The sequence below is a fragment of the Grampus griseus genome (assembly GCF_964374135.1).
Source record: "Grampus griseus genome assembly, chromosome: 5".
Taxonomy (NCBI): Eukaryota; Metazoa; Chordata; class Mammalia; order Artiodactyla; family Delphinidae; genus Grampus; species Grampus griseus.
Window position 1 is genome coordinate 132302647 of NC_138998.1, and position 19518 is coordinate 132322164.

The window sequence follows — 19518 nt, forward strand, 5'->3', positions numbered from 1 at the left end:
CATACAAATAACATTTTATCCCAGCAATTCATTTGTGAAAAACTAGGATTCATAATTTGAGAAATACGACTGTGTACTCTTAAGGATTAGAGCAGTACTTTAAAGCTCCTTATTGCATTAAAACAAAATCTATGAACAATCACCCTTCTTTGGGCTTCACTTTTATTTATTTATTTTGGCCGTGCTGGGTCTTAGCTACGGCATGTGGGATCTTTGTTGCAGCATGCGGAATCTTTTAGTTGCAGCATGCAGAGTGCTGGCTGTGGCATGCAATGCGGGATACAGCTACCCGGACCAGGGATTGAACCCTGGCCCCCTGCATTGGGAGGGCAGACTCCCACCCACTGGGCCACCAGGAAGTCCCTGGGCTTCACTTTTAGAAGATTTAAAAGTCATCAAATCTCAGTTAAAAATGAAAATGTTTTAACTTTAGACACCAAATTGAAAATAACTGTTTTTAAACCTTTAGTCTTATAAATAATAGACTTTAAAGTTACAATAAATTCAAAGAAATGTTTAAGACTAGAGCCCATAAAGGGTCAAATAGTAAATATTTTCTGAGGGCCATATAGTCTGTGTTGCAATTACTGAACTCTGCCACTGTAGTATGAAAGCTGCCTTGGACAAGAGACAAATGTGGCCTGGCTGTGTCCAGTAAAAACTTACATAAATAGGCAGTTGGCTGTAGGTCATAGTTTGCCTACTTCTTCTCTAAGTAACAGGAAGCTATCAGAGGTTTATAAAGCATAACTGTGGCTGTGTTTCCATAAAACTGTATTTATGGACACTGCAATTTGAATTTTGTATAACTGTCATGTGTCACAGAAACATCACTTTTCCTTTTCTTCCCACGAACATTTAACAATGTAAAAACTATTCTTATTTGGTGGACTGTACAACAACAGGTAGTAGGAAGGATTGGCACAAGAGCAGTAGTTTGCTGACCCCTATTTAAGAAGTTAGTGCAATATGCCAGAAAATTGGTAGAGAAGGCAAAAATCAAATTTGAACACGTCTTGCTTAGTTCTGGCATTTGATCCTGGGCAGGATAGGCAACTATCTCTCAAGCTAACAGTGTGACCCTGGTTAAGCTCTTACTACCTGCAATTCAATTTCTTCACATCATAAAAGGTGGAATTAAGAGAATTTGTCTTATGAGGCCTAGTAAGAATTGAAATGACATTTATAAACAATTAGTACAATTTCTTACACTCAGCAGTAGTAAATGCTAACCTGCTATATTTTATTTATTACTTTTGCCAAATTGATGCTTTAGGGAGAGAAAGAAATTCTAACAAGAAAAAAAAAAGCCAAAGGAATGAATAACTTGTCACATTCATTTACTGATTTTCAGAAGACATGTAATTATGTAGAAGGCGAACTGATAACAGGAAAAACTGAAATCAGTTACTTCTCGTGAGATGCTAGCATTACACGTTTAAAGAAAAATATAATTTGCTAATATAAAGAAGATTTTTTGAGCACTAACTTCGTGCCAGATGCTATTCTAAATGCTTTTCACGAATTACTTCACTTAATCTTAAGAATTCTGTGAGGCAGATAGGATTACCATGCCCTCTTTGCAGATAAATAAGGCTCAGTTAGGTTATGTAACTTGCTGCAGGTCACATAGATAAGTGGGGATGTAGCCTGGATTCCAACGGAACCAATTTTGCTTCAGATACTCTTTAACAGTTGAAAATATGAGGAAGAAAAAAATTACTAAATTATCATCTCGGAGAAAAACACTATTTTAGCTTACTGGAAAAGACTTGCCGCGTGTATCGACATATCTAAAATGAACGTATCTTTAAATTTAGAGAAAACATTTATGTTTAGTTTGAATAAGAGGGTCAGTGAAGGGAAATTATCCTGATTACTGCCGCGGATCTCTGAAATAGGATTAGGACTCAGCCTGAGGGAATCTACACCCAGGAGTGGCTAGGAGGCCGCCAGCCAGAGTTGCCTAGGTTTGAGTTAAGGAGTTAAGACTTCCTAGCTGGGATACCTTGAGGGACTTAACCTTCTTGGGCCTCAATCATCTAAATGGGTAACACGAGGAGAATTAGAGAGCCAGGAAAAGCCATTTCAAAGGACTTGGTGAATTGGAACTTCCCTGGCGGTCCAGTGGTTAAGACTCTGCGCTTCCACTGCAGGGGGCCTGGATTCCATCCCTAGTCAGGGAACTTAGATACCGCATGCTGTGCAGCATTGCCAAAAAAAAGAAAACAAAACAAAACAAAGGACTTGGTGAATAAAATAAGGTAGAAACCAACTACAAAATGGGACTAAGTAATCTGCTAGAGACAAACGATGCAAAATGAGAAAATATGCAATTTAGGTGCATGACCTAAAAAACCTAAAAAAGCAGAGAGATGCAAAAAGGCCCTGACACCTTACAAAGCAGAGAAAGTGATAGATACAATGTAAACCTCAGTTAAAACTGAAAAGCACATGGCCAACCCTCACCCACTGCGATTAAAAATAAGAGGACAATCCCTACCGCCAAACCAGTTCCTACAGTTTCATCCAATTCCTGATAGTAATCCCCAAACCAAACCATAAATGTAGTTTCCTGAAAAGCGGAGGAAGCTTACCCACAGACCCAAGGCTCTCTGGGCGCTCGCACTTAGACCCTCGCTGCGCGCTCTGAGCCCACTCTCCCGCCGCGCGCCGGAAGTCGGCCGATGGGATCCGGCGCGCACGCCCCCCGCCCACCCGCCCCGCCCCCGGCTGGCTTCGCTTCCCCATTGGTCGGTGTGGCCAGTGGGCCCCACCGCGAGGTAATCGAGAGTGATTCCCTCCCGCTCTCGGGCGCGGCCTGAACCTCCCCCAGAGCAAAGCTCCCAAGCCCTAGCGAGTTTACAATATAACACTGTAGGGTCAGGTGCCACGTAACGTCTCTTCGCTTCTTCCAGAGCCTCCTGAGCTCTGAGGAGGGGGAGCACCAAAATGCTTAACCCATGTTCAGCTAATTGTGTGTTGCTCACGAGTCAGGACTGACCAGCTACCGTGCAAAAGTCTCGTGACACGCCTGGCTCCTGACGAGATTAAAATGCACCAAGGTTTGAACACACGTGGTTCAGGACCTCTGGCCTAATGCTAAAACGAAAAAAAAAGCCGAGGCCAATAATAGGATGCCACGGGAGGCAGATGGCGGTAAAAACGTATTCTTCGTATGGGGGCAAGCGCTGATTAATGTTTTCCCGGATGGATCTCCCTGCCGAAACTCGGTGCCATCCGGGACAGTTGGAGTCCCCGGTCAAACACTATGTTGCCCTCCTTGCTCCCTTTCCTCACGGAATTTAATCTAGGGTGTTTAGTGACCAAAATAAACCTCTTAAGGCCCCCAAACACTGTTGAAGACTGACAGCTTAAGCTGACAGTCGCCTCTAGAGAGACTTCTCCTGTAATGGCGCCTGCGTCAGTCACTAACATGGCGGACATAGTCGTGCGCGGCGCAAACGTCAGCAGCTCTACCCCAGACGCTCAGAAACAGCGGAGGAGAGCGGGGCCGTGCTCACTGATTGGTTCAGAGGCGGAGCGTGCCGGACTGGGCGCTCCCACAGGAGCCAATCAGGACGGCTAGAGACGGAATTGGCCGCTGCGCCTCCTCCCGAGGCATGCTGGGAGCCTGGAGGACTAGTGAGGAGGAGTTGAGAGAACGGAGCGGACGCCATGGCGACCAACATCGAGCAGATTTTTAGGTCTTTCGTGGTCAGTAAATTCCGGGAAATTCAACAGGAGCTTTCAAGGTAAACTCTTCCCAGGCTCTTCTGCTCCCAAGGGACCGATAGGGCCTCACGTAGCCGTCCGTGGCACCTTTCTTCAGGGACGCTGTCGTTCCTCGTCTCAGGCCCGGCTACAGCCCCGCCTGGGCCTGGGATCCATTTTCCGGCCCCCCCCCCACCCCCGTCCGCTCCCTCCCTTCCAGCGAGGAACTTCGCCCTTTCCGAGGTAATCCCAGGCTCCCTCTTCTAGAACCGAGTTAGGATGCTCAGGCTTCTCCCCCGTTTGGTCATTCCCTACCATTTAGCTACTGTAGGCCTGGTTGTCCACCAGGGACGGGCCTAGTTCCTTCCTCAGCTCCTCAGCCGCCGCGGCGCTTCCCCTCCCCCTCTCTGCCTCCGCGGATTTCGCCGGCCGGTGTCTTTGACCGGAAAGGGGTCTAACGGCCGTTTCTTGGGTAATCTTAAATCCGCTTTATTATTGCAAGCTTCAGACCATTTGGGGGTCGGGATCCTTTAATTAGATTATTTGGGTCCTACTGTTCTGTGGCTTCCACCAGGTAGCATTCTAATAGTTTAATAGATTGGAAGTTTAAATTAAAACAGCTCAAATTAATGTTAGCTACTTTGACAGAATATTCGAGGTGAGGATGGAAGGGGACTTTGCATTAGTGGTAATTTTTTTAATTTAGTCAGCGGAAAGTGGACTTCATGTGTAGCTCTAAATATTTTTGCCGCCCCTGACCCAATTGACATATTTGACCAACACGCTACTTTTGTCATTGCTACTGGTTTACCCTTGCTTCCCCACAATTTGAATGGGAAGAGATTTTCAAAGAAATACTTGCTTACTCAGAAACGAAAATCGCGTGGGTCATGTTGTTATTCAGTGATTGCCTTTTTGCTTTGTATAACGTAAATATTTGTTCCGAGTTCAAATGTATTTGCTGGTTGTATTTTAAAAGTTGAGAGCAAGAACCACACGTAACGTGAATTTGAAAATCAGCCGAAAACGCATTTGTAAACTGAGCGCTCAAATTAACATAAGGTTACTGGGGCAGTGATACAGTATTGCTGTAATATTTTTCCAGGGTATATTGTTATTTCATTGGGAAATAGATCTTCTCATTGATTTAGTTGCTTTTTAAAATTTTGTTATATGCTGGTTATTTTTAGGATGATGATAAACGACCTGAGTTAAGGGAATATAATTTTCCTGAAAACTTTTTTATAGTTGCATATATTAAGTAGTTGTGTTTGCTGGTTGTAATGTCTTTTTTCTATACCTTTTAAAATTCAGTTTTTGTATTAGAAGTGTTATTGTCGTGGAAAGTTTAGGAAAAAAGAGGAAAGAAAATTTTAAAACACCAAATGGTTATTGATCTTCATATTCTTTCATTTTTTCCTTGTGCATACAGATGCACATATTTTGTCAAGTGTGATCATCTTGTTGTGTGTTGGTTGTTTTTTTCACCTATATATTGTGAACACGTTTGTGTTTTATCAGTCTCGGTAGTCTTTGAAACATTTTTCATGGCTCCATAGAATTCTGTTGTAGGATTGTATTGATGGATATTTAGTTGCTTTGAAATTTCCACTCCTTTGCAGCAGTTCAGTAAGCATCCTCACAGCTTTAAGATGATTACTTTGTTATAGACTGACAGATTTTTTTTTTTAGCCCTACTTTTCTGATTTTTAAATCGTGGCCTTTTTAGTAAGGTACGCACTGTGAAAGTGCTTAGGAAAAATGTAAAAGAGCTCCAGGAAGAGAGTTTAAAAAGAATATTAGATAAAGCAGTTTATTACTAAGGGAATATTTAGCTTCTTTTCAAATACTATGCTATATATTGTCAGTATTAAAAGAAGTTTTTGATTATTTGCCATTTCGGTGAACTATAGTTCCTTTTTTTCTCACTTTTATGAATATGGGTTTGGGTGAGGAGACTGACCTTTTAGACAGCTTAAGTTATTATATATAGATGGTTGAGTGTGAGCTCTGGTTTTGAATACCAGCTTTACCTCTTAATTAGATGTATGATGTACAGCTAGGTTTTTTTGTCTTCTCTGTGCCTCATTTTCCTCGTTTAAATAATCAGAAAAATAGTGCTGATCTTAGAGTTTTGTTAGGATAAATGAGTTTAAAAATGTAGAACCGTGCAACCCTAATTAATAGTTAATAAATGTTAAATATTGCTATTGTATGACTAATTGTATTAGAAAACCAAATGTTTTTTAATAACACTTGGTTAACTACTGAATTTTTTTGGGTTTTGACCAGACTTTTATCAGGTAGTGGAGCATAATTGTCGACCCATTTTGCTACCTAAAATTTAAGTTACATTAAGTCAAACGTGCTGTTTAAAGTATTTTTCAAAACAATTTTGTAAATTTACACAAAATAGTACAAAAGACTAAGTAAATGATATGTTTTTATGTCTGTTAAGATTCTTCTGTTCCCGTGAATTGAAAATATGTTAAGTGATTCATTTACTGTTATTATAAATGAGTTGTTTTACATGATTTTTGATAACTGGGTGAAAATTATATAAATGTATTTTTCCTTTTCAACATTATGGCATTTCAGCAAGTCTGATCAGTCTAAACCTGATCCAGTGCTACAAGTTACCGTTTTGACTTAATGTGTCAGTGGCTAAAGTTGTGTTCCTTGATACTGCTGATGGTGATTGTGATACTTGCACAAGTGTGGCTTTACTGTGGCTATAGCTTCTACCATAATGTTAGGTCATGTATTTTTCTTTGGTTTTGTGATTGTGATCTTAATAATAATTTTCCTCCCCTGAGAGAAATATGCTGGTTGGGGAGTATTTTGTTAAAAAAAAAAAAAAAAGATGAGCTTAGAAACCTGTTTGAAAGACTTTTTCTTAACTTTCACAGTTCTGAAAACTTTAATCGTGTGAAAATAAAAATGTACCAACTGTAAGTAGATAGTGTTAAGCACTTTTGATGGGGAATAGCATCCAAAATAAATAAAAAATGGTGAAGTGTACAAATAAGATTGTTTTAATCAGTTGAGTTACAAATATTAATTTATTATATGGCATGATAAAAATATTAATGAATTTTGGTAACTTTTCTTGTGAAGTGGAAGGAGTGAAGGCCAGCTCAATGGTGAAACAAATACACCTATTGAAGGAAACCAGGCAGGTGATGCAGCTGCTTCTGCCAGGAGCCTACCAAATGAAGAAATAGTTCAGAAGATAGAGGAAGTACTTTCTGGGGTCTTAGATACGGAACTACGATATAAGCCAGGTAAGTTGGAGATAATCAGTTGTCTTGAAAACTTGAAGATTTTTTTTTAATAGTTGACAGTAGTATTTCTTGATTGCAGAGTATTTAAGATGTTCATTAGATTTAAAACTTCAATAAGTTTAATTTTTAGTTTAATTGATTTACTGAAGATTTTCTTAAGTATTTTTTTGAAAATACAATTGTACTAGAACCATGAGCATCGATGCATTTGTTTACTTTGCTGGTGGAATATAACTATCTTTGTTTGGTTTAGTCTTACAGTGCCTCAGTGCCAGGATTTTGAATGTAGGTTTTCATTGAACAGTTGTATAAATGTCAGTTTTGGAAGGTACAGGAGTCCGGACCATATCTGTAATGATTCTAAAACCCTGGAAGGTTTTATTTTAAAGCTCAAGATTAGAGATGATCTTGTTTTTGTGTCTACTCCTCTTAAAGGTGCAATGAATGGAGAGGAATCATTGCTGGATATTTAGCATTTGGGGAATTGATTAAATAATTGATGCTTAGAAATGAAGGATTTGTGATCAGCCACAAAAATAACAATATTGTTTAGTTTTGTAAATGGGGGGCCATGGTATGGGTTTTTTTTTTTTTATTTTTAGTATAGAGTATGGTTAAAAAAAAATAGCATGGACTGTAGCCTTGCTTAGATTCATGGCTCTAGCAACTTTTTCTTGAAGTATAATGTAGCTAACATTTGGTACATAATAAACAATTAGTGGAAAATGATTAATTTTGCTTTGGAAGAGGTCTTGTCATGTGTTGATTTGCTTTTTCCATAATCTTGGTGACCTGGATTTCCGATCACCTAAGATCATTAAGGTTTATCTAATATGATATTGGCATTAGAGTAAATCTCATCTGGTTACAAAGTGGATTATAAACCACTTTTTCTTTTAGATATGCAGATTGAAATGTTCTTAAGTTACATGTTAAGGGCTGTACGAATTTTCTTCTCCAAATGACTTTATTATCATTTTTAAAGTAGAAACATTAAAAAAAATTACTTCTTAGTAATTTAGAAGAGTATTGGGGGGAAGATGTTATTTTTATTAGAATGCAACATGGGTGAAAATTCAGGTTCCGTATTTTACATTGGTTGTTCAGACCTTATACTATAAAAGCAATCTCTAGCATTTGCTGAGGGCTTACTTGGTGCCAGGCATTATTCAGTGTACTTTGTATGTTTTAACTGAGTTCGTCCTCTAACTCTGGAAGACAGAGTGTCAGCGGTTTGGCCACGTCTATTCATTTAGTGAGTGGTGAATTGATTCAGTATCCAAAAGCAGACAGTGTGTTCCAGAGCTAGTGCCATGTTGCTTTCTGTATAAATAAGGGTGATAAAATAGTTACAAAAGTTTTTTAATGTGTGTTTTTGTGGAAATTCTTAGAGTTAATAATATGAAAGATATTCATCATAACTGTAGTTTAAAAGTAATTTGCTGTATAGTGAGAGCTGGAGAAAGTAATTGTTTTAAATGAACTTAGTAAAAACACATCTTAATGTAATTCTAAAAGTTTTTGTAATAAATTAAGAAATTATTTTTAACCCAGGCTTCAGTTGTAAAAGAAGTATTGGAAAAGTGTCAGTCTTCAGATAACTGGTTTATGGAAAATAGTTTATTTAGTAACCTTTTGTTTAACAAGAAGTGTTATGGTATCTTAACATGGATTGTAAGTTTTGGTTTATACGACTTACCTAAATCTATTTTGGGGGATATTTGACAAAATTAATTTTCCTAAATTTCAGACTTGAAGGAGGCTTCCAGAAAAAGTAGATGTGTGTCTGTACAAACAGATCCTACTGATGAAATACCTACCAAAAAGTCGAAGAAACATAAAAAGCACAAAAATAAAAAGAAGAAAAAGAAGAAAGAAAAGGAAAAAAAGTATAAAAGACAGCCAGAAGAATCTGAATCAAAGCCGAAATCACATCATGATGGGAACGTAGATTTAGAATCAGATTCCTTTTTGAAGTTTGATTCTGAACCTTCAGAAATGGCACTGGAGCATCCTGTAAGAGCGTTCGGCCTATCTGACACCAGTGAGTCTCCTGCACTTGTGCTAGAACCTCCTGTAGTATCTATGGAGGTATTAGAGCCACACACCTTAGAAATTCTGAAGCCAGCTACAAAAACTGCAGAACTGTCAGTTGCATCTACATCGGTAGTTTCAGTGCAGTCAGAGCAGTCTGTAGCAGTAATGCTGGAACCATCCACGACAAAGATTCTGGATTCCTTTGCAACAGCACCAGTGCCTACTACAACAGTAGTGCTAAAGTCATCTGAGCCGGTTGTGACAATGTCAGTGGAGTGTCAGGTGAAGCCTGGGCTGAAATCTTTGGAGAGCACACCTCCAGAGCCATCAAAGATCATGTTGTTAGAGCCTCCAGTCGCAAAAGTGCTAGAGCCATCAGAAACCCTTGTGTCATCAGAGACACCTACTCAGGTGCACCCTGAGCCAAGCACATCAACAACAATGGATTTTCCAGAGTCATCGGCAACTGAAGTGCTAAGATTGCCAGAGCAGCCTGTAGAAGTACCATCGGAGATTGCAGATTCATCCATGACAAGACCGCAGGAGATGCTGGAGCTGCCCAAGACCACAGCGTTGGAGCTGCAGGAGTCGTCGGTGGCCTCAGCGATGGAGTTGCCGGGGCCACCTGCGACCTCCATGCTGGAGTTGCAGGGGCCCCTTGTGACTCCAGTGCTGGAGTTACCTGGGCCCTCTGCTACCCCGGTGCCAGAGTTGCCAGGGCCCCTTTCTACCCCAGTGCCTGAGTTGCTAGGGCCCCCTGCGACAGCAGTGCCTGAGTTGCCGGGGCCCTCTGTGACGTCAGTGCCACAGTTGTCGCAGGAATTGCCAGGGCTTCCAGCACCATCCATGGGGTTGGAGCCACCACAGGAGGTACCAGAGCCACCTGTGATGGCACAGGAGTTGCCAGGGCTGCCTGTGGTGACAGCAGCAGTAGAGCTGCCAGGGCAGCCTGTGGTTACAGTAGCAATGGAGTTGACCGAACAACCTGTGACGACGACAGAGTTGGAGCAGCCTGTGGGGATGACAACGGTGGAACATCCTGGGCAGCCTGAGGTGACGACGGCAACTGGGTTGCTGGGGCAGCCTGAGGCAGCAATGGTGCTGGAGTTGCCAGGACAGCCAGTGGCAACGACAGCGCTGGAGTTGCCAGGGCAGTCTTCGGTGACTGGGGTGCCAGAGTTGCCAGGGCTGCCTTCGGCAACTAGGGCACTGGAGTTGTCGGGGCAGCCTGTGGCAACTGGGGCACTGGAGTTGCCTGGGCAGCTCATGGCAGCTGGGGCACTGGAGTTCTCGGGGCAGTCTGGGGCAGCTGGAGCACTGGAGCTTTTGGGGCAGCCTTTGGCAACAGGGGTGCTGGAGTTGCCAGGGCAGCCTGGGGCGCCAGAGTTGCCTGGGCAGCCTGTGGCAACTGTGGCGCTGGAGATCTCTGTTCAGTCTGTGGTGACAACAACGGAGCTGTCAACGATGACCGTGTCGCAGTCCCTGGAGGTGCCCTCGACGACAGCGCTGGAGTCGTATAATACGGTAGCACAGGAGCTGCCTACTACATTAGTGGGGGAGACTTCTGTAACAGTAGGAGTGGATCCCTTGATGGCCCAAGAATCCCATATGTTAGCTTCTAACACCATGGAGACCCATATGTTAGCATCCAACACCATGGACTCCCAAATGCTAGCGTCCAACACCATGGACTCCCAGATGCTAGCGTCCAACACCATGGACTCCCAGATGTTAGCCTCTAGCACCATGGACTCCCAGATGTTAGCAACCAGCTCCATGGACTCCCAGATGTTAGCAACCAGCTCCATGGACTCCCAGATGTTAGCAACCAGCTCCATGGACTCCCAGATGTTAGCAACCAGCTCCATGGACTCCCAGATGTTAGCAACCAGCTCCATGGACTCCCAGATGTTAGCAACCAGCTCCATGGACTCCCAGATGTTAGCAACCAGCTCCATGGACTCCCAGATGTTAGCAACCAGCACCATGGACTCCCAGATGTTAGCAACCAGCTCCATGGACTCCCAGATGTTAGCCACTAGCTCTATGGATTCCCAGATGTTAGCATCTGGTACTATGGACTCTCAGATGTTAGCTTCCGGCACCATGGATGCTCAGATGTTAGCGTCTGGTACCATGGATGCTCAGATGTTAGCATCTAGTACCCAAGATTCTGCTATGTTGGGTTCAAAATCTCCTGATCCCTACAGGTTAGCTCAGGATCCTTACAGGTTAGCTCAAGATCCCTATAGGTTAGGTCATGACCCTTATAGGCTAGGTCATGATGCCTACAGGTTAGGGCAAGACCCCTATAGATTAGGCCATGATCCCTACAGACTAACTCCTGATCCCTATAGGATGTCACCTAGACCCTATAGGATAGCACCCAGATCCTATAGAATAGCTCCCAGGCCATATAGGTTAGCACCTAGACCCCTGATGTTAGCATCTAGACGTTCTATGATGATGTCCTATGCTGCAGAACGTTCCATGATGTCATCTTACGAACGCTCTATGATGTCTTATGAGCGGTCTATGATGTCCCCTATGGCTGAACGCTCTATGATGTCAGCCTATGAGCGCTCTATGATGTCAGCTTATGAGCGCTCTATGATGTCCCCTATGGCTGAGCGCTCTATGATGTCAGCTTATGAACGCTCTATGATGTCAGCTTATGAGCGCTCCATGATGTCCCCGATGGCTGACCGATCTATGATGTCCATGGGTGCTGACCGGTCTATGATGTCTTCATACTCTGCTGCTGACCGGTCTATGATGTCATCGTACTCTGCAGCTGATCGATCTATGATGTCATCTTATACTGCTGATCGTTCAATGATGTCTATGGCAGCTGATTCTTACACCGATTCTTACACTGATACATATACGGAGGCATATATGGTGCCACCTTTGCCTCCTGAAGAGCCTCCAACAATGCCACCATTGCCACCTGAAGAGCCACCAATGACACCGCCATTGCCTCCTGAGGAACCACCAGAGGGTCCAGCATTACCCACTGAGCAGTCAGCATTAACAGCTGAAAATACTTGGCCTACTGAGGTGCCAGCATTACCTCCTGAAGAGTCTGTGTCGCTGCCTGAACCTCCTGTGAGTCAAAGTGAGATTTCAGAGCCTTCAGCAGTGCTTGCTAATTATTCAGCGTCAGCATCAGAGCCTTCAATGTTAGCATCAGAGGCTTCCATGACTGTTCCAGAACCACCACTGGAGCCAGAGTCTTTGGTCACATCAACACCTGTAGAGTCTGCTGCTGTAGCAGAAGAGCATGAAATTATTCCAGAAAGACCAGTGACTTATATGGTGTCGGAAACTCCCACAACATCAGGTGAACCGACTGTGTTAACATCAGAGCCTTCTGTTATGTCAGAGGCAGCAGAAACTTTTGATTCCATGAGGGCTTCAGGACATGTTGCCTCAGAGGTATCTATGTCCCTGCTGGAGGCAGCAGTACCTATTCCAGAGCCATCCCAGAGCACTGTAGATCTGCCAGCCATGGCTGTCTCAGAGCTACCAGCTGTGGCTGTCCCAGAGCAACCAGCTGTGGCTGTCCCAGAGCAACCAGCTGGAACTGTCTCAGAGCCACCAGCCATGGCTGTTCCAGAGCCACAGGCTGAGGCTGTGCCAGACCCAGCGGCTGTGGCTGTCCAGGACCCACCGGCTGAGGCTGTCCCAGAGCCCCTGGCCTTGTCTGAGCCAGAGCATATTACCGTTCCTGTGCCAGTTGTTTCTGCCCTGGAGCCTACTGTGCCTGTCCTGGAACCAGCGGTGTCAGTCTTTCAACCTAACGTGATTGTTTCAGAACCATCTATTTGTGTCCAAGAATCTACTGTGACAATTTCAGAGCCTCCTGTCACTCTCTCAGAGCAGACTCAAGTAATACCCACTGAGATGGTTTTAGAGTCTACACCAATGATACTGGAGTCTAACGTTATAAAAGGAATGAATTTACTGTCTGGCGATCAAAATCTTGCTCCAGAGATTAGCGTGCAGGAGATTCCCATGCATTCAGACGAAGAGCCACATGCTGAAGGACACCTGAAGAATGATTCTTATGAAACTGAAAGTGGTATGAATATAGACCTTAATATAAATAATCACTTAATTGCTAAAGAGATGGAACATAACACAGTGTCTGCTGCCAGCACTGGTGCTGTTGGTGAAACTGGTGAAGAGAAGATTTTGCCCACCAATGAGACTAAACAATGCACAGTATTGGATACCTGTCCTACTGTTAGTGAAACTGATGTAGGAGGGACTCTGTCTTCTACTGGTTCCCTTGCTCTTGAACCTGATGCACTGGGAACTGGTAAGGGTCTTGAATTTGCCACAGCATCTGCTTTCAGTTCAATTAGTAAATATGATGTTGAAGTATCATTAACTACTCAAGATACTGAACATGACATGGTAATTTCCACCAGCCCCAGTGGTGGTAGTGAAGCTGACATAGAGGGACCTTTACCTGCTAAAGACATTCATCCTGATATACCAGCTAATAATAACTTTGTCAGTAAGGATGCAGAAGGATCATTACCTATACAGGAGAGTGACCAGACATTAGCAGTGGCTCTCAGTCCTAAAGAAAGTAGTGGAGAAGATAAAGAAGTACCTCTCCCTACTAAAGAGATACTGTCTGATTCAGGATTTTCTGCCAACATTGATGATATTAATGAAGCTGATTTAGTGAGACCATTACTTCCTAAGGACATGGAACGTCTTACAAGCCTTAGAGCTGGTATTGAAGGACCTTTACTTGCAAGTGAAGTTGAACGGGATAAATCTGCTGCCAGTCCAGTTGTAATTAGTATACCAGAAAGAGCTTCAGAGTCGTCTTCAGAGGAAAAAGATGATTATGAAATTTTTGTAAAAGTTAAGGACACACATGAAAAAAGCAAGAAAAATAAGAACCGTGACAAAGGTGAGAAAGAGAAGAAAAGGGACTCTTCGTTAAGATCTCGAAGTAAGCGTTCCAAGTCTTCTGAACACAAATCGCGAAAGCGCACCAGTGAATCTCGTTCTAGGGCAAGGAAGAGATCATCGAAGTCCAAGTCTCATCGCTCTCAAACACGTTCACGGTCACGATCAAGACGCAGAAGGAGGAGCAGCAGGTCAAGATCAAAGTCTAGAGGAAGGCGATCTGTATCAAAAGAGAAGCGCAAAAGATCGCCAAAGCACAGATCCAAGTCCAGGGAAAGAAAAAGAAAAAGATCAAGCTCCAGGGATAACCGGAAAACAGGTAGAGCTCGGAGTCGCACCCCAAGCCGTCGGAGCCGGAGTCACACTCCGAGTCGTCGAAGAAGATCTAGATCTGGGGGAAGAAGGAGCTTCAGCATCTCCCCGAGCCGACGGAGCCGCACCCCCAGCCGAAGGAGCCGCACCCCGAGCCGAAGGAGTCGCACCCCGAGCCGACGGAGCCGCACCCCGAGCCGACGGAGCCGCACCCCGAGCCGACGGAGCCGCACCCCGAGCCGTCGGAGAAGATCAAGATCTGTGGTAAGAAGACGAAGCTTCAGTATATCACCAGTCAGATTAAGGCGATCACGAACACCCTTGAGAAGAAGGTTTAGCAGGTCTCCCATCCGCCGTAAACGATCCAGGTCTTCTGAAAGAGGCAGATCACCTAAACGTCTGACGGATCTGAGTGAGTCATTTAAAAATTTAATGGTATTAGAGAATGATTTAAAGCTGAGTTTTTTTCTGTGAGTCAAATGGAATATTTGGGGTTATTGGTTTAGGATAAATATTTCTATCTTTAAATTTTTGTAGTTAGGTTTAACTTCTGTTTAGAAAATGTAGGAATAAGTACATTTGTAATTAGCGTTTAAAAGACCTGCTTTGGAGTAAATTAGAACCAAGGTATTTCCATGCTTGAATGCTTTCTTTTTGCTTTAACCATATTCCATAACTAAAAATGGCAGGTAGAAGTCCAGTTAAAGACAAGGCTAGTATCTGCTTAGGTTGTTATTGTATGTATTCCAACATAAATTCTTGCAGATAAGCCTAAAATCAAATGTTTCTTTTTTAATAAGTTACATGTCTTAAACTGGCAATACAGTACTGTTAAATGTTTGTGAAAATAATTCTGATTGGTATAATGGGTGATGGAAGTGAGTAGGGAATTTTGCATATGGGGAGTTAAAGTGATTTCAGTCTGCCTTTTAAAAGATGAAGTGTTCTAATTTCTCCTAATTTTAAAAAGTGTGCAGAGGTGATTAAAACTTGATGGATCATGCGTGACTACCTGTAATAATAATGGATAATTTATCATTATCCCAGTGGATTGGACATTTCCAGGTCAGAGTTGTCTAAAGAAAAAGATCTTAACAGAACCGCAAGGGAGAATGCATTCAGTTCAACAAATGTTTCTGAGTTCTTTTTTTATTCAAAGCAAAAAACAGTATATAATTTCTGGAGTGATTACAAGTTAGTACAAGAGACACAGATAAAATGCATATATGTCTCTTTTACCAAATAGTAAAACTACCAAAAAGAGTAGAATGTGATGATTGCTGTAATTACTGGTATAGATTAGGTACTTTGGGAGCACGGTGGAGAGGAATGTTAAATTCTGACTTAAGACTTGTTACTTTGAAGAGGTGGCAGTTTTGAACTTGGGCTCCAAGAGTGCTTTAAAATGTTGTCCGAGATTAGAAGGAAAGTAATTTAAGGGGCGTGATAGTTGTGGAAAATAAAGTAGGTTTGGGCAGGTGTGTGTCTTAATGTGTGTGGCAGAGTGATCATTATAGTTGTGTAGTCTAGCTATTTTGTATAGTGTTTGAATGGTAAGCTAAATGTGGACTTAATTCTTTTTTAAATATGGGGCATTTGTTTTAAAACTTTGAGCCAAAGAGTGATTTCATCACAGCTGTAAGTTAGGGCAGAAGATTGATGCCTTTAATTTTGTTAGCATATGAAACATTAGATAATACAAAATGTACAGCCTTTTAGGAAAACTGCTTCTTATATATTCCTCTTGCAGATAAGGCTCAGTTACTTGAAATAGCCAAAGCTAATGCAGCTGCCATGTGTGCTAAGGCTGGTGTTCCTTTACCGCCAAACCTAAAGCCTGCACCTCCACCTTCAATAGAAGAGAAAGTTGCTAAAAAATCAGGAGGAGCTACTATAGAAGAACTAACTGAGGTAAGCTAGACAGAATTTGTCATTCTTAAATGGATTATTCCAGTGATGTTGACTCTGGAGCGTGCCAAAACCCGAATTGTGGGCTGAACTGATAATGGCTGGCACCGAGTGGCCAAAACCCGAAATACAGACGTGGCAGCGGCAGAAGCTCTATTTAGCAGGCCATTATCCGGGATGGCTAAGCTCCGCTAGCTAAAAGTTACTTCCCATTACTTTTGCTTTCCAGTTTTAGAAGCCAAACTGACTGAGGAGTGGGACGGTTCGTTTGAATGGAGGAGGTGTTGAGTGAGCAACACGCAGAAGCTCGCCTACAGTTTCGTTTCCATTCACGACGTGTTCACTGATCGCCACGAGTGTACTGCATATACGCAAAGACACAGACAATCTTCAGAAATGATCTTTTGCCACCGGAGCTTGGAAATTAATGAGAATAGCTGGCCATTGCCTGAAAGGAACTTCTTTCGCATCAACATTTCGGGTTTTGGCTGTTTGGTACCAGCCATTGGTGATAATGGCCGGCCATTATCAGTTCTTCCTGCGGTTCGGGTTTTGGCAGTAACATATATATTTTAAACACACTTATTTTTGTTTTTAAGAATTTGATCTTTTAAATTGAGGCTTTTTTTTTTTGTCTTTTGGCTTTATTTTATTAAAAAATTTTTTTTTTGGAGGACGCTGAAATATTGCTGCTAGGATCCAGAAATACCACATTGTTTCAGATATTGAAACTTGTTATTGGCTAGCCTTATGCCAGCCTGCCACTGTCAATATATTCTGTTCCCCTTGGTTACAAGCTTGGTATATTCTGTGTTTTTGGCTATATGAGCTTTTTATCCTATTAAAATATTTTCAATTGATAAGGGATATGACAGATTCTACTGCTAGTATAGAGACATGTCCACCCAAATTTACTCTGACCTTTTTATAAAGCCAGGTAATGGAGTCGGTTCCTTTGCTTCTCAAGGCGGAATTGACTTTGCTTTATGTGTCAGACCTCATCAATTGCACCCTCCCCATCATGCCTTATATTCCATTCTTGAGTTCTGTTCCTTTAGAGACTCAACCTACAAAACATTTATGGAAAGACATGCTATCATCTAACCCAGTTGCAAGTGTTTGAGATTTTATTTAGCCATACATTTGGGGATCATATAGTTTCTTAATCTGTTTCCTTACTTAGATTTATTACAATTTTTTTTTTAAGTTTAAGGACCTAGTGAAGGCTTCTGTTGCTTGCTTATCAAATCCAAGCTCCTTATCCAAAACCTTGTGAACACTTAGTGTTTCCCTATATATTTTAGCCTCATCTTCAGCCCTCTGTCCCTTCTAATAAGTTTTTTCTCACCTCTTTACCACTACCTGACTAGGGTGACTTTCTTTTCCTTTCCCTGATAATCCTTGTTCGTAACTATGAAAATCTGGCTTAGAACTCTGCGAGGAATATTCCTTGATTATCAGATTCTGCCTGATTCTGTTCTCTTAAGCTTTTGTTCTTTGAGCACTTATGTACTCAGTTTGTATTATATCAGTTTGCACTTGTTAATTGTGTTGCTCTGTAAAAGCGTTCCTCAATTATCTCATGTGTATGTATTCCGTCTATTGAACTAGATTGTAAGCTCCTTGAGAGCAGGGACCATGTCTTTTACTTTATTTTTTTTGTATTCCCTGGACAGTGCCCAGTACAGTGCTCTGCACATAGTAGGTGCTCAATAAATGTTGTTAACTGACTGACCAGCTAGAGTGTGTTTAAATAGTAACCAGTAAGCTAAGTTACATATCTGTAACCTATCATTAATCTTGTTTTACCTTTGAAAATTGATATTATGTGGTTTTGATTCTTTTAAGAAATTACATGTTACTCTGCATAAAGTGTAAGGTTTATCTTTTGTTTGTTTTTACTTTTTTAAGAAATGCAAACAGATTGCACAGAGTAAAGAAGATGATGATGTAATAGTGAATAAACCTCATGTTTCGGATGAAGAGGAAGAAGAACCTCCTTTTTATCATCATCCTTTTAAACTCAGTGAACCCAAACCCATTTTTTTCAATCTGAATGTGAGTATTCGTGTTTCTAGACTAGTGAAACAGCACAACTTGTAGAACTGTTTAAGTAAAATTCAAATGGAATTTAGTTTTTAATTTAGGTTAAATACTGTGTGAAATAATGAACAAAGTCATTTTCAGATTATGTTGAACATCTATTGAGTTTTAATTAAGCAAAACATTATTTTTTAGATTGCTGCAGCAAAGCCAACTCCACCAAAAAGCCAGGTAACATTAACAAAAGAATTCCCTGTGTCATCTGGATCTCAACATCGGAAAAAAGAAGCAGATAGTGTTTATGGAGAATGGGTTCCTGTAGAGAAAAATGGTGAAGAAAACAAAGATGATGATAATGTTTTCAGCAGCAGTTTGCCCTCTGAGGTAAGTAAAAGGAATATTATGTATTTTTTTCCTTTTATATACCTGAATCTGCATTTTATTGTTATTTTATATCTGATTTGGATTCTGTTTCACTCTTCTTAGGGCCGGGTTAAACGGCAGGGCCGGGTTAGACGACAGATGAAACAACCCGCAGCTTCTCATTTGACAGTAACTCGATGCAATTCACTTTGTGGAACCAAGCCACAAAGTGAAAAGCATCGAATTGCAGAGAACAGTGTTATCACATCCCTACCCAACATTGGGCCCTCCTTGCACTTGTGGGAAGGTAGCCCAAGGTACAACTATTTAGCTTCCCGTTTTGCTTCAAGGCTCTATAGCTCTAGATTTTGGTGGTAGCAAATTTATTGGGTGGAGGGATTGAGCAGAGAGAGGCAGATCCTCAGGTTCAACACAAGAACTGGATTGGAAAAGGCGTTGTAGGCTGATGTGAGCATCTTGGATACATAGCCCATTGCCCTTAAATAATGGTTTCTATTTCTCTGGGTTGTTTGTCAGATAGCCTTTAATTTTAATTATTTTCCCTTCCCTATGCTACCTTGGCCCTTTGGATTCTTGTGTTTAACCTAATGTTCAGCCTTGGTACTCCATTTCCCTTCTCCTTCCCCTTTTTGCTACTATTAAAAGTTGGAGAAGTGGAATTCACACCTTGAAATTTCCAGGAGGCTATAGTTGTATCTTGTCAAAAATGACGCGGTAATAATGCCAAGTGTCAAAACAGCCCCATTAAAATGCCGCCTGATTAAATAATGTGCTGCTAAATATAGTGCACATGAAAACAGCAAGACTGTATATATATGTAAATATATATATATATATATCTGTATCTTTGTATGTATCTCTGTATCTGTACCTTTGCTGTATCTTTTAATAAACAGTTTACTTT

At 41.7% G+C, this 19518-nt stretch overlaps 1 protein-coding gene across 5 annotated transcripts in view; it reads left to right on the top strand.

Moving 5' to 3' along the window:
• Positions 1–3634: 3634 nt before the first annotated feature.
• The window catches only part of SON (SON DNA and RNA binding protein), a 31279-nt gene continuing 15395 nt past the window's right edge, over positions 3635–19518 (top strand). For 3 of the 5 annotated variants that reach the window (XM_082654877.1, XM_082654878.1, XM_082654879.1), the window contains exons 1-6: positions 3635–3755; positions 6832–6998; positions 8749–14691; positions 16030–16190; positions 18099–18245; positions 18426–18614. In XM_082654877.1, coding sequence (XP_082511003.1) covers positions 3679–3755; positions 6832–6998; positions 8749–14691; positions 16030–16190; positions 18099–18245; positions 18426–18614 — 6684 coding nt within the window. In that variant the 5' untranslated portion in view covers positions 3635–3678. Of the gene's footprint in view, positions 3756–6831; positions 6999–8748; positions 14692–16029; positions 16191–16416; positions 17913–18098; positions 18246–18425; positions 18615–18716; positions 19509–19518 lie in introns of those variants that run through there. The other 2 variants (XM_082654880.1, XM_082654881.1) reach the window with 2 other exon arrangements.